The sequence below is a fragment of the Engystomops pustulosus genome, chromosome 7, assembly GCF_040894005.1.
Source record: "Engystomops pustulosus chromosome 7, aEngPut4.maternal, whole genome shotgun sequence".
NCBI classification, from domain to species: domain Eukaryota; kingdom Metazoa; phylum Chordata; class Amphibia; order Anura; family Leptodactylidae; genus Engystomops; species Engystomops pustulosus.
In genome coordinates, this window is record NC_092417.1 from 33364416 (window position 1) to 33379436 (window position 15021).

Genomic DNA, 15021 nt, shown 5'->3' on the forward strand with positions numbered 1-15021 from the left:
CTGTCATGTTACAGGAAGCTTTTTTGTTTACTTCCTGTGGATAAACACCAGTTCCACAGGCGCATGGCTCGTTATACCACAGAGAGTAATCGGAGCTGTGTGATGTGCCAGCCCTGCTCCTGTGTGACATCATATGACCAGGGATATAACGAGCCGCACACGTGTATGACATCACATGACCAGGGATATAATGAGCCGTGCACCTGTGTGACATCACATGACCAGGGATATAATGAGCCGTGCACCTGTGTGACATCACATAACAAGGGATATAATGAGCCCTGCTCCTGTGTGACATCATATGACCAGGGATATAAGGAGCCGCACACGCAGAGGTCGCATTAACGCCTCACCACGCGTCATAGACGCGTGATGAGGCGCCATTACCCCCCAAAATAATTGCCATGCGTAAAGTTACGCTTGGCAATTATTCCTTGCAGCGCGCAGGCTGAGCGGTTCGACGCGCGCTGCAAAAGAGGTAAATGTCGCGCGATCACAGCGCGCGCCGGGCCGCTCAGCGCGACACGTGACACAGTGATCAGTGTCATCAGCGCTCCGGAGCGAGAGCGCAGGCCCCGGGAGACCTGTGGACAGCGGGGCTGCTGCTCCCTGTCCTGCTCCATCTCCCTACCTGCCCGCAGCTGGCTGTGTTTATGTCGGGACTTCAGAGCAAGGCCGGGTGAGTGTGTGCAGTGTTCTGTGTGTGCTGTGTGAGTGTAGTGGTGTGGAGTGTGTGCTGTGTGTGCTGTGTGGAGTGGAGTGTGTGCTGTGTTCTGTGTGCTGTGTGTAGTGGAGTGTGTGCTGTGTGTAGTGGAGTGTGTGCTGTGTGTAGTGTAGTGTAGTGGAGTGGAGTGTGTGCTGTGTGTAGTGGAGTGTGTGCTGTGTGTAGTGGAGTGTGTGCTGTGTGTAGTGGAGTGTGTGCTGTGTGTAGTGGAGTGTGTGCTGTGTGTAGTGGAGTGTGTGCTGTGTGTAGTGGAGTGTGTGCTGTGTGTAGTGGAGTGTGTGCTGTGTGTAGTGGAGTGTGTGCTGTGTGTAGTGGAGTGGAGTGTGTGCTGTGTTCTGTGTGTGAGTGTAGTGGAGTGGAGTGTGTGCTGTGTGTAGTGTAGTGTAGTGGAGTGTGTGCTGTGTGTAGTGGTGTGGAGTGTGTGCTGTGTGTAGTGGTGTGGAGTGTGTGCTGTGTGTAGTGGAGTGTAGTGTATGCTGTGTTCTGTGTGTGTGAGTGTAGTGTATGCTGTGTTCTGTTTCTGTGAGTGTAGTGTATGCTGTGTTCTGTGTGTGTGTGTGTAGTGTATGCTGTGTTCTGTGTGTGTGAGTGTAGTGTATGCTGTGTTCTGTGTGTGTGCGTGTAGTGTATGCTGTGTTCTGTGTGTGTGTGTGTAGTGTATGCTGTGTTCTGTGTGTGTGTGTGTAGTGTGTGCTGTGTTCTGTGTGTGTGAGTGTAGTGTATGCTGTGTTCTGTGTGTGTGTGTGTGTGTATGCTGTGTTCTGTGTGTGTGCGTGTAGTGTATGCTGTGTTCTGTGTGTGTGCGTGTAGTGTATGCTGTGTTCTGTGTGTGTGCGTGTAGTGTATGCTGTGTTCTGTGTGTGTGCGTGTAGTGTATGCTGTGTTCTGTGTGTGTGCGTGTAGTGTATGCTGTGTTCTGTGTGTGTGCGTGTAGTGTATGCTGTGTTCTGTGTGTGTGCGTGTAGTGTATGCTGTGTTCTGTGTGTGTGCGTGTAGTGTATGCTGTGTTCTGTGTGTGTGCGTGTAGTGTATGCTGTGTTCTGTGTGTGTGCGTGTAGTGTATGCTGTGTTCTGTGTGTGTGCGTGTAGTGTATGCTGTGTTCTGTGTGTGTGCGTGTAGTGTATGCTGTGTTCTGTGTGTGTGCGTGTAGTGTATGCTGTGTTCTGTGTGTGTGCGTGTAGTGTATGCTGTGTTCTGTGTGTGTGCGTGTAGTGTATGCTGTGTTCTGTGTGTGTGCGTGTAGTGTATGCTGTGTTCTGTGTGTGTGCGTGTAGTGTATGCTGTGTTCTGTGTGTGTGCGTGTAGTGTATGCTGTGTTCTGTGTGTGTGCGTGTAGTGTATGCTGTGTTCTGTGTGTGTGCGTGTAGTGTATGCTGTGTTCTGTGTGTGTGCGTGTAGTGTATGCTGTGTTCTGTGTGTGTGCGTGTAGTGTATGCTGTGTTCTGTGTGTGTGCGTGTAGTGTATGCTGTGTTCTGTGTGTGTGCGTGTAGTGTATGCTGTGTTCTGTGTGTGTGCGTGTAGTGTATGCTGTGTTCTGTGTGTGTGCGTGTAGTGTATGCTGTGTTCTGTGTGTGTGCGTGTAGTGTAGTGTGTGCGGTGTATTACCGAAATTTTCATACTCCTCCTCGGGTAAAAATACTCCTCAAAAATGGTGAGAGGAGTATTTTTACCCTTCTGGAAAAATGTTAGTGCGACCTCTGCGCACACGTGTATGACATCATATGATCGGGGATATAACAAGCCGCACACGTGTATGACATCACATGACCAGGGATATAACAAGCTGTGCACCTGTGTGACATCACATGATCGGGGATATAACAAGCCGTGCACCTGTGTGACATCACATGACCAGGGATATATAGCGAGTCGCACACGTGTATGACATCACATGATCGGGTATATAACAGGCCGTGCACCTGTGTGACATCACATGAGCAGGGATATAACGAGCTGTGCACCTGTGTGACATCATATGACCAGGGATATAACGAGCTGCACACGTGTATGACATCACATGATCGGGTATATAACAAGCCGTGCACCTGTGTGACATCACATGACCAGGGATATAACGAGCTGTGCACCTGTGTGACATCATATGACCAGGGATATAACGAGCCGCACACGTGTATGACATCACATGACCAGGGATATAATGAGCCGTGCACCTGTGTGACATCACATAACCAGGGATATAATGAGCCGTGCACCTGTGTGACATCACATGACCAGGGATATAATGAGCCGTGCACCTGTGTGACATCACATGACCAGGGATATAATGAGCCGTGCACCTGTGTGACCTCACATGACCAGGGATATAATGAGCCGTGCACCTGTGTGACCTCACATGACCAGGGATATAATCAAATCATCCACAGGAAGTAAACAATAAAGCTTCCTGTAGAATGACAGCAAGCAGAGATCTAGAAAACCGGGAAGAATTGATACAGAAAGTTAATTGGAAAATTGTATAACTTATAATTAGACAACCAATATCTATTATCTGCTGAAGGTGGACAACCCCTTTAAGGATGTTCACAGTCCTCAGTGACCGATCACTTGTTGCACGTGATAATCATAACACTGTCACTGAATGGGTTAATTCTGAAAGCTTTTCCATCTCTGACCCCATCGGCTTCACAATCACATTTTCCCTTCAGTTTTGTGAAGGAGCGTTTACCCCCCCAAACATACCTTATACCTGCAACCATAGCAACCCATGCTAGATGCCTCTCCGCTGTCATGGAGACCCCTTTCTGTCCAAGGGACTCAACTCAAGGGCTATTAATTGGAAGAAGGGCCCTTGTAAAGAAGCAACAAGAGAGACCCTTACTCATCCTAAACAATGTCTGGCATCATAACCCTCGCTGTACCAAAATAACATTTGCAATTTTTTTATTATCTCACAATGTATTGTAGACTTATCCCAACTGAGTGCATCACATTTTTGGAAAGTGGGATAAGTAGTACACAAGATTTTTCATACTGTTTTCACATGGATAATTATTAGAACAGTGCTAATATGTTATAGAGTAGGAGGAGCTGAGCAGATTGTACATAGTGTCCTATCTGCAGGCAGCATGTTATAGAGTAGGAGGAGCTGAGCAGATTGTACATAGTGTCCTATCTGCAGGCAGCATGTTATAGAGTAGGAGGAGCTGAGCGGATTGTACATAGTGTCCTATCTGTAGGCAGCATGTTATAGAGCAGGAGAAGCAGAGCAGATTGTACATAGTGTCCTATCTGCAGGCAGTATGTTATAGAGCAGGAGGAGCTGATCAGATTGTACATAGTGTCCTGTCTGCAGGCAGCATGTTATAGAGCAGGAGGAGCTGAGCGGATTGTACATACTGTCCTATCTGCAGGCAGCATGTTATAGAGCAGGAGGGGCTGAGCAGATTGTACATAGTGTCCTGTCTGCAGGCAGCATGTTATAGAGCAGGAGGAGCTGAGCGGATTGTACATAGTGTCCTATCTGCAGGCTGCATGTTATAGAACAGGAGGAACTGAGCAGATTGTATACAGTGTCCTATCTGCAGGCTGCATGTTATAGGAGGAGCTGTGCAGATTGTATATAGTGTCCTATCTGCAGACAGCATGTTATAGAGCAGGAGGAGCTGATCAGATTGTAGATGGTGTTGTATCTGCAGGCAGCATGTTATACAGCAGGAGGAGCTGAGCAGATTGTATACAGTGTCCCATCTGCAGGCAGCTTGTTATAGAGCGGGAGGAGCTGAGCAGATTGTATAGTGTCTCCTATCTGCAGGCAGCATGTTATAGAGCAGGAGGAGCTGAACAGATTGTACATTGTGCTTTATCTGCAGGCAGCATGTTATAGAGCAGGAGGAGCTGAGCAGAGTGTACTTATTGTTCAGCATGTTATACAGCAGGGGGAGCTGAGCAGATTGTATAGTGTCTCCTATCTGCAGGCAGCATGTTATAGAACTTGATATATAGTACTGTCTGAAATGCATGTTGGATGGTTCCACTAACTTTGGTGGGTTTGGCCGCCCTTCAATTTTGAGGAAGACTTGAGAACTAGTGATACATGTGTAGAACACGTCATGATACTTGTCTGCATGTCATTGACTCTCAGCTTCTTGTCCTGTCTATGTGTTTATTTTTTCTTGTCTAAAATCCATATATCCGATGTTCTTAGTAACCAAATCGTTCCTTTTTCTTCTCCAGTTTCCAGAATGCGGGTTCTATGGGATGTACGACAAGATCCTTTTATTCCGCCATGACCCAAACTCGGAAAATATTCTGCAGCTGGTCAAATCCGAGGCGGACATTCAAGAAGGAGACCTTATAGAAGTGGTGCTTTCAGGTATTGTCCTTCCTCATGGGTGGATTATTTATGTGTTGTTTTCTGTGTGCAGTATAATAGGGGGCATTGTAGTCTTCTGGTAATGCAGAAGTGGTGGTTCTGGTACAGGTCACACTGTAATAGGGATGTAGTGTTACATTCATGCATTAGATCAATGATCTCCCCTCTAGGGACTATTTACAATGTTTGCTTTCCAAGGAGACAGATGATGCCCTATATCGGGATGTTGTGCTTTAGTTACCTGCAACCCATAAAAAGTCCTTCATTTCATCCCCATCTATTGTGGGGAGTCACAAAGAACAATCTCATCTGTGGCCACATCAGGTTACTGCATTCATGGGAATGGGAAATGATCTGCAATGACTCGCTTCTGCCACTATAAAGAGGATGGAGCTGTCTTTGTGCGTCATCAATATTTCTAGCCTGGAAAACCCCTTTAACCCTTACCTAAAGGGAACCTGTAAGGAGGTATTTGTAGCCTGGTAATGTGATGTTTGACTGACTTGGGGTATATGAAATCTGTTAGCATTAGGCCTTATTCACACAGCCGTAAACTCACCTGGACCAGATCACGACCACAACTATGGGCCTTAATACATATTTATCCCCAGTAAGCGTTTAAAGGGCCAGGTCCAAGTATTTAAGCATAACTAAACGTTTACCAAATTTGCAGATTATAATAGGAATATCTTCGAAAATAATAGTAAATTTTGAGATTTATTAGGTCCACTTCACACCTGCATTAAGACCTTATATTATCTTTTGTCACTAATGGAAGTCCATTTAAATGTCCTTTGATCTCAATGGACTTTTAATGGTTCTGTTAGTATCCGTGTGCACCACTTCCGTCACGTGAAACCGGAAAAAAAATTGCATTGTCTTTTCCAATTTCTTTCTCATATGATGTAATGGAGCAAATGGACCCTAAGGGAAGCCATTAGAACCCATAGAAATGAATGGACAATGTAACACATCCGACCGCAGGTGTCAACTGAGCCTTAAAGGGGTTGGAGTTTTGAAAAAAAAATATATGTGGCCGGGAGCGGGCTGCCTAAAACAATAAAGCTGTACTTACCTTCCGGTGCCCTCCGGTATCCAGCGCTGCTGTCGCTCCAGTCAGGGCGCCATGTAAACAAACATGGCCGCCGGAGCAGCGCTGCATTCAGCTTCCGGCCGGACCCGACAACCTTCCGGCCCCCATACACAATGCTGTGTGTAGGGACTGATAGGCGTACCCGGCCACGGCCGGCCGGAAGCTGAATGCGGCGCTGCTCTGGCGGCCATGTTTGTTTACATGGCGCCCGGACCGGAGCGACAGCAGCGCTGGATACCGGAGGGCACTGGAAGGTAAGTACAGCTTTATTATTTTAGGCAACCCGCTCCCGGCCACATATATATATTTTTTTAAAACTCGGACAACCCCTTTAAAGGAAATCTACCACCAGGATGAAGGATTGTAAACCAAGTACACTAAAATACTGGTGTGTGTGCCCTCTCTCGCAGGAACTTCTATTCTTTTAGCATTTTTTTGCCCTGCTTTAAATGCTTTAAAGATTATGCAAATGAGCCTCAGGGGCTCCAGACTCCATAGCTGTTAATGGTGCCAGGAGCCCTTAAGCTCGTTAGCATAGTTTTTAAAGCCTTTTTGTTCTTAAAAAGAAGTGCACAAGAAGCTTAAAGAAGAGCAGATCCTGCCAGAGGGAGCACACACCAGTATTTCTTCTGCCTTTCTTCTTTTATATAAGTTGCCTGTGTAAATCAGCTCTCTGTATCCACTGACAACTGAGAGATGAGGAGAAGCTGATAAAGTTTCTAATGACTTGACTGCTTACATACAGACCCATGCATAGTTTAATCACCTCAGGGAGATGAATCATCAATGGAAATACTCTGGAGAGAGTTAATCTTTAGCTTCCTTATCTGTCTGAAGTGGATAGACCCCAGAAGGCTTTCAGATACACCGCTCACTGCTGGAGAAAGAAGCAACGTAAAAGGCACAGAGAAGCTGCTTTACCTAACCTAATGTGTTGCAAAGTTCATTACGAATTTCTGAAATAAAAACAATTTGCTGCAATGGTTTAGTTAATCCCTAAATTGAACCTCTATCCACAGGGCAGGAGTTAATTGGCTGGGGTTAAGAGCCCGGACTTCACTTCCCACAAGAATGGGGGTCCTACTAATTATGGCAAATTAAATACTCATATATTTACATTCAATATTGGACTAATAGGGATGTGCAGTGAATTAAGCAGAGCACTTGATATTCAACTCGATTCATTGGGGGTATTGGACCCCCCACCCATTTTCTATCCTAATATAAACTTCTATATCATAACTGTATTCTTCCTGTGTGTCGGGTGCTGGCACTTTGCAGGTGACATGACTAATAGCTGTGTAGGTGAGGCTAGAACCAGGACAGCACATGACACCCCATGCTGGAGCGGTGCCATCACTTCCCTTATCTTGTCTGCTGTGACACGGAGGCGGCTTGTAGAGGTGATCACCGATGTGCAGAGCCCAGGTCGTCAGAGCTGCTCTCCTGCTCCAGATATATATATTTCCAAGATATTTTCCACTGGAGCCAAGTATTGAGGCTGCGGAGATTCTTTTGTTTTCCCAAGTAATTTCTTACAGGTGTTCCTCCATGTATCCCTCTTATTTTCCATGACACAAGTGCCTGATCACACAAGGAGCTCAGGAAGCTTCAAGCAACACGCACATACAATCACCATAGTGTATAGGTGATCCATGAGGCCTTGCATGCTGTCACTATTTATAGGTTTATATAAAATAGTGCTGAGCGTGCATGTGTATGAAGATCGAAAGGAATAGCTGTAGTAGTGCAGGGTCCAGATATAATTTCCAGTACGTAATAGGTTGCATAATAGCTGATAACATCTGTGTTCTTTAGGTGCATTACTATAGTTTCTACCACCGTGTAGACATGTGGATGACATCCGCGCTGGTGAATGTTTTCATTGACGGTGACGCTTACTTCCCCATTTCTCACGTTGGGTGTACATAAGCTATGACGCCAGAGGGTAGAAGGAATGAACTTGTTTTGAACTGGAATAGCTGCTTTTATTTTTTAAAGGGGTTGTCCCAGGATAAGAGAGGATGATGTAACCGCTGGGTCCCACACCAGTTACAAGAATTGGGGTCCCTTTGTATGAAATGAATGGAGCGGCTGGTCATGCACATGCTCCATTCACCAGACACTGGGCTATTATTCTCATAGGAATGGGACCACCACTGATCATAATAATGGGGGTCCCGTTCTCCTAAATTATCGGAGCAGCAAGAATGGCTACTGCTCCATTTAATGTCTATGCGGCTGTCGGGTGCTCTCAGCCATCTTCACTCAGTGGATAAGGCACAACATAAAGGGGATGGCATAAGATGTTATGTTCACACATGACAGCTATCTTGGGGTTGTGCTGAACTCTGACCTCTCCTTTGCACCATGTATTAAATTTTTTGCCGCATGCATCTTAGAAACATCTCCGACCATTTCTCAAAATTGAAAACCTCTAAACTGCTAATAGTTACTCTGATTCACTCTCGCCGAGACTACTATCACTCCCTACTAATCAGCCGTCCGCTCACCAAACTCTCTCCTCCACAATCTATTCTTAATGCAGCAGCCAGGCTCGTCTTTCAGACCAAACGTTACACGGATGCCTCCAGTCACTGCACTGGTTGTCTGTTCTCCTTTCGAATAACCCTCATCCACAAAGCTCTGCATAATGCTGCACCTCCCTATATCTCTTCTCTCATCTTACTATATCACCTAACCCATGCTCTTCGATCTGCCAGTGATCTTAGATGACCTCTCACGCACATCTACATGGATTGGAAGGAGTGGCGGGGGGATCACATGGGGAGGCCATTGCCTGCACTACATAGTTGTGCAGTCCTAAAACTTTTTGATACTTTTTGAACTTAACATGTATTCTCGTCACCATAGCCTGGTTGAGGACAGTGACATTGAGCGGTGACTCTATACTTACTAAAGTAGAGGAACGGGCCTGGGGACAATTACCCTGGTGCTAAAGTTTCTATCCACAACCTATAAAACCAAAGAATTTCCCTGCCATGCAAGGGTGCACTCTCCTCCGCATTTAATGAGGCGACTATATATAGCTCCAGAAAACAACACTCATGATTTAACCCAGGAATAGAAAAACATGACTGATTTCTCGAGGGAACGGCGCCACTACTGTGCACAGGTTGTGTTTGGTATTGCAGTGTACAGTCAATGGGACATATATATTCGATTTGCTGTTGGATCCCATGAATTCATGTATTAGCTCTCCCGTCCATACAGTAAGTGATGGGGAAAGTGTCTGCAGAGTTTCTAATTAGGACAAATGTTCGCCCTGGAGAATGAGCCTCGTCATGTTACATGGATAACATTGAGCGTCCGGTCTTACATAACCTGCTCGATACATGTTATAGGCCGGCGTGCACACACCCTGAGGCTAGATGCATTATCCGAGAGGATGACCATCTCCCTCCCCCCATGAAGAAAAATAATGTATAAAGAACAAACCAAGGGGACAGATCGTCAATAGTTATTTACTAATTAGAAACAAAGTGAACAATGTTTTCTCTTTCTTTTATGGTGGTAGATTTTAATTTGTATTCTTTCTATGTTTATGAGGCTAGCCATCTTGTGCCAGGGGTTGTACCAAGTTGTAAAGCTACCCCCCCCCCCTTTCCCAACCACAAGATAAGGAAAAATTAGATAGGGTTTCTATGAATTCCAGCAGTCCCATTGTTACATTGATTGAACTTAAAGGGGTTGTCCACTTTCAGCAAATAATTGATATGGTTTGTGTATCCAATTTTTTTTGTCTGTATGAATTCTACGTGTTTTTTTTTTTTTTTTTTTAGATTTCTGCTTGCTGTCATTCTGTGTTTACTTTCAGTGAATAGAAAACAGTCCATGGTCATGTGATGGACATGCAAGGGCATGAGCCATTATTATCACAGAGAGTAATCAGAGCCGTGTGATAGTAACAGCTCATCCATCAGCGTGTCCATCATGTCACCATCGAAAGGGTTCTGTCCTCTAGAAGTAAACACAGAAGCTTTATATAACAAGACAGCAAGCAGAGATCTAGAAAACCGTGAGGGATTGATATTTCAGTATATTGTTGAAAGTGGAAAACCCCTTTAAAGGAAATCTGTCAGTAGGTTTTGAAGACCCTAAAACCATAACCCAATCTCACCCAGTGGGACGAAGTTGTGCTCCTGCACACTGTAACAGCCTGTGAATCTACAGCAAGGAGAGGTTCTAGTAACACTCCCCCAGAGCCCTTCTGCGTCATTAGCATGATTTTAAAAGTTGATTTTAGAAGGCAGGAAGCCAAATATAACAAATATAAGAAGATTCCCACAGTCCCGGTGCCGGGATCTATGAGTAATGTCCCTGGTTTATCAGGATGGATTTCGATGGTAGATTTCCCTTAACGCATGCAGACTGTTTAGGGGCCTCTTAATATACTGACAGGTTCCCTTTAATGTATTGAGAGTAACAAGACCCCCACTGATAAGGAAATAAGTTTTTGGTGAACACTGGTCATCTAAGGTCCGGTGCTCTTTAGTAGAAATGTAACAGAACCACAAGATGTTCTAATAGATGTAACAGTAAGAAGATGGACTAGAAGTTCCATAGTGCAGGGGCAGCACAGGCATGAGGAGAAGGAACCTGTACAATACTTTCTTAAAATGTAAATATTCTTTTCCACAGACTCTTGTGTGTTGTTGTGTGGCTTTTGTGGCTGCTTCATAGGTGTGCGGCGCGGTCTACAAATGGTCAGGCCGCAGGAGACTTCAAGGGTTTCCTGTACGGCAGATATCGGCCTCCTCTGTACAATGACATTTTCACACCACAGAGATCTATCACATAAATGAGCTGTGTGATCCCTGCGCGTTTATCTCAACACTACACAGGGTCTTATCTTATGCTCTGAAATATGGGTAAGGGCCTATTATTTTCCATGAACAAAAATCCACATTTATTTGTAAACAAAACAAATTTATTCCTGTCGTCATCTTCTAATCTAGAACATCATAACTCTCAAACCCCGAATTCCATTGTAAATGTCTTGTGACTGGATTGCCTTTAAAATCATTGGCCCCAATTTCTCATGTCTTTTAATGGCACTCTCCCTTCACTAGCCTTTCTTGTAGCTATTGTATCTGTCAGCTCCCTCCTTCGTCTTTCCCCTCGGCTCCCTCTTTCCTCTTCCCTCTTCCCCACGGCTCCCTCTTTCCTCTTCCCCGCGGCTCCCTCTTTCCTCTTCCCCGCGGCTCCCTCTTTCCTCTTCCCCGCGGCTCCCTCTTTCCTCTTCCCCGCGGCTCCCTCTTTCCTCTTCCCCGCGGCTCCCTCTTTCCTCTTCCCCGCGGCTCCCTCTTTCCTCTTCCCCGCGGCTCCCCTCTTTCTTCTTCCCGGCGGTTCCCCTCTTTCCTCGTCCTGGCGGCTCCCCTCTTTCCTCGTCCTGGCGGCTCCCCTCTTTCCTCGTCCTGGCGGCTCCCCTCTTTCCTCGTCCTGGCGGCTCCCCTCTTTCCTCGTCCCGGCGGCTCCCCTCTTTCTTCTTCCCCGCGGCTCCCCTCTTTCTTCTTCCCCGCGGCTCCCCTCTTTCTTCTTCCCCGCGGCTCCCCTCTTTCTTCTTCCCCGCGGCTTCCATGCGGCTCCCCCGTCCGCTTCTTCCCCCGCGGCTCCCCCGTCCGCTTCTTCCCCCGCGGCTCCCCACGTCCTCTTAAGTGCTGTATATAGATTGTAATTCTGCTGTATTCATAGACTGTAAGCTCCTGGGTGCAGGGCCCTCACTCCTATTGGTCTGTATGACTGTTTGTTGGCGTTATATAAATAAAGGTTATTATTAATATATGAAAATTACACTCCCAACTTCCTCCTTAAGATTACACCAAAGCTGGGTCTCTAGGTGCCACAGTTAAGACAATATCGTTTTTTGTATCTAGGAAAATCATGGTAGGTGACAGTATTGCGGATCATAGGAATAACCAATAAGTTGGAATTTGTCCTAAAAATCAAACCGGATGAAATTGTTGCAGATATTGACTGATTTGTTACAAGTATAATCCATGGTGGGTGTTGTGAATGACTTGAAAAACAGATCGACTGACTCCATATATGAACATGAATGTCCGCTCAGAAATGCAGCTTTATCGATTTCTTCACCGCAGTTTGGTGCCGACTAGATTACATTAATGTGTGAATGTCTTGTGTCTCTCCAGCTTCCGCAACCTTTGAAGATTTCCAGATTCGTCCGCACACATTGTACGTCCACTCGTACCGCTCTCCGGCGTTCTGCGACCACTGCGGGGAGATGCTGTGGGGCTTGGTGAGGCAGGGCCTCAAATGTGAAGGTGAGTTGGGACCCCACGTATGCAAGGATGAGGTTAATCCAAGCCACAAATTTGGCAGAACTGGCCAACTAGACCCTCATTGTTATGATCATTCTGTGGAGGTTCCACCTCTGGGATCCCCAGCAATCAGCAGGTCATTTGCTATCCCATGGTTAGGGGAAAACTTGGTTTGACCATCCCTATAATGATCCCTATTTTGACTTTTTTTTTTTTTACTGGGTTTTCTCCATTTTTCTGTAGTGTTCTGGGTTTTGTTTTTCCCACTAGTTTATAACTTTTACTTTTTGTCTGGCAATGTGCTTTGTAGTTGCTAAACAATAACTTGTTGGTCTGGAAACTGTCAGAATTACTGGAATAGCATTTTTTACGAGCCTTCACGTAAACAGCCTGGCGCGAATCATGTGTTTGGATTTTTGTCGCATGAGCAGCTATGGAAGGAAGGAGTACGACTACAGACTTGGCTGCTCTCTTACTTAGCAACTTGTTACACTTTTACCCCGTATCAAGTTTATTTGGCGCTGGTTAATGCTTAAAGGGAACCTGTCATCACATTTTTATGAAATACATTGTGACAGGTTGCCATAGAGCCCTACTAACTGGCAATCTTCTATAAGCTTAAAATAGTTTCTCTTACATCCACACAGAACAAATTTGTTATATTCCCTGGCATCAGAGGGGGATTGTTCTGCTTGCCTGATCCCTCCCATTTACTCCTCATTTTGTAATCCTGGTTTATGACATGCTATCATCACAGGTTAACCTCCTAACATTAGCAAACTGTACACCATGCATATATCTGTTCACATGAAATCACAGCAGCCTCCATGGTCTTCTACTTCGCCCCATTTTCCATGGAGGCTGCTGTGATTTCAAGTGATCAGATATATGCATGGTGTACAGTTTGCTAATGTTAGGTGGCTAAAGGACCTGTGATTATGTCTTCCTGGTAACATGATTTTAAGTGCCCAATGATGTAGCACGGCTCTCCATACAGTAAATTATTATAGGCTGTCAGGTAGGGCAAGGCAAGTTATAATTTTAACAACATTACAGTCACAAAAAGGAGCAACTTAGGGATAAGGACAATGCTTTTTAAAAAAAACTTTTTAATGAAGTCGTTATTTTGGGTAAGTAGGGAATGTCATTTTTAGGGAAGGTTTTGATGTTGATGTATTGATGTAAATAAAATGTACCAGCATAAGGATCTCGGTGATGTTGCTACAACCCAATATTTGATTCTGGTGGTTAGTACAGGCAGTCCCCGGGTTACATACAAGATAGGGTCTGGAGGTTTGTTCTTAAGTTGAATTTGTATGTAAGTCAAAACTGTATATTTTATAATGGAAGTTCTAGACAATTTTTTTTCTTTTGTCCCAGTGACAATTGGAGTTTCAAAATTTTTGGTGTAATTGGACCAAGAATTATCAATAAAGCTTCATTACAGGCATCTTACAGCTGATCATTGCAGTCTGGGACTATAGTAAAGCATCCAGAGAGCTTCACCAGAGGTCACAGTGGGCTGAGGGGTCCGTCTGTAACTATGGGTTGTCTGTAAGTCGGGTGTCCTTAAGTAGGGGACCGCCTGTACTCGCCAAAAGTTGCTCAAAGTAGTATCTATCATCTGTTTAACATTACCTTTCCATATTCTTGCAGGATGTGGTCTCAATTACCACAAGCGATGCGCATTCAAGATACCGAACAACTGCAGCGGCGTCCGAAAGCGAAGGTTGTCAAATGTGTCACTAACTGGATTGTCCAGCATTCGCACTGTGTCTGCAGAACCCATCTCCTACTCGTCAGAAGACTCCCTCCTGGTACGTGGGGGAGAGGGGAGACTCGTGTATATGCCAGGCTACTGTATTCAGAGCAGATTTGATAATCCAAGTACATGGATGACAATGATGGAGGGCAGGAGCTGCATAATGTGACGCTGTCAGTACCGTAGTCTGAGAGCCAGGCTTGCATCTACATATGGCTATAGAATTAGATGCATTACGTTGCTGGATCCTCGGGCGGTGCACTTAGGCCGGGTTTTTGGACTGGTTTAGCAGCTAAGCAGCACCTCAGACTAGGTGGACCCGCTGCTGAGTTTTCGTGGTGCTGCAGAAAACACACCATGCTTCCTAATAAGAGGCTATAGTAGTTTATGCCTAAACTATATATTGTGGGGATGGAGTTTAATTGGGTTCCCATTCATTCATGTAGAACCCTTTCTCATTCCTCTTTCTGTCATCTAACCAAATCTTTCATTTGTTTGTCTTCTTTTTAACATTAAGTCTCTTTTTCTGTCCCCTTACGCTGCCATCTGCTTCCTTTATCAGTCTCCTCTCAGCCCCAGTTTTTGAGGTATGTGATGTCTTTGAATCTCATTCTCCTCCCCAGCTTCACCTCCCTGCACTTTCCTCTTGTGCTGCAGCAGGGGGCTAGTACTTTAGCTGGCTAGTACACTTGTAGGATGGGGGGACGGGGCATATACCACCTTACATTCATGTTATGGCAAGGTTGAATCTGAGGTTGAATGTGAGGCTTGAAGAGATAGTTCTGTACAGGTAGAGGGTCCATGT

At 45.4% G+C, this 15021-nt stretch overlaps 1 protein-coding gene across 1 annotated transcript in view; it reads left to right on the forward strand.

The window, feature by feature from the left end:
- The window catches only part of PRKD1 (protein kinase D1), an 88773-nt gene that overhangs the window by 47473 nt on the left and 26279 nt on the right, over nt 1-15021 (forward strand). Inside the window, exons 2-4 of the mRNA XM_072115410.1 lie at nt 4921-5059; nt 12326-12457; nt 14111-14271. Of these exons, the coding sequence (XP_071971511.1) occupies nt 4921-5059; nt 12326-12457; nt 14111-14271 (432 nt within the window). The remainder of the gene's footprint in view (nt 1-4920; nt 5060-12325; nt 12458-14110; nt 14272-15021) is intronic.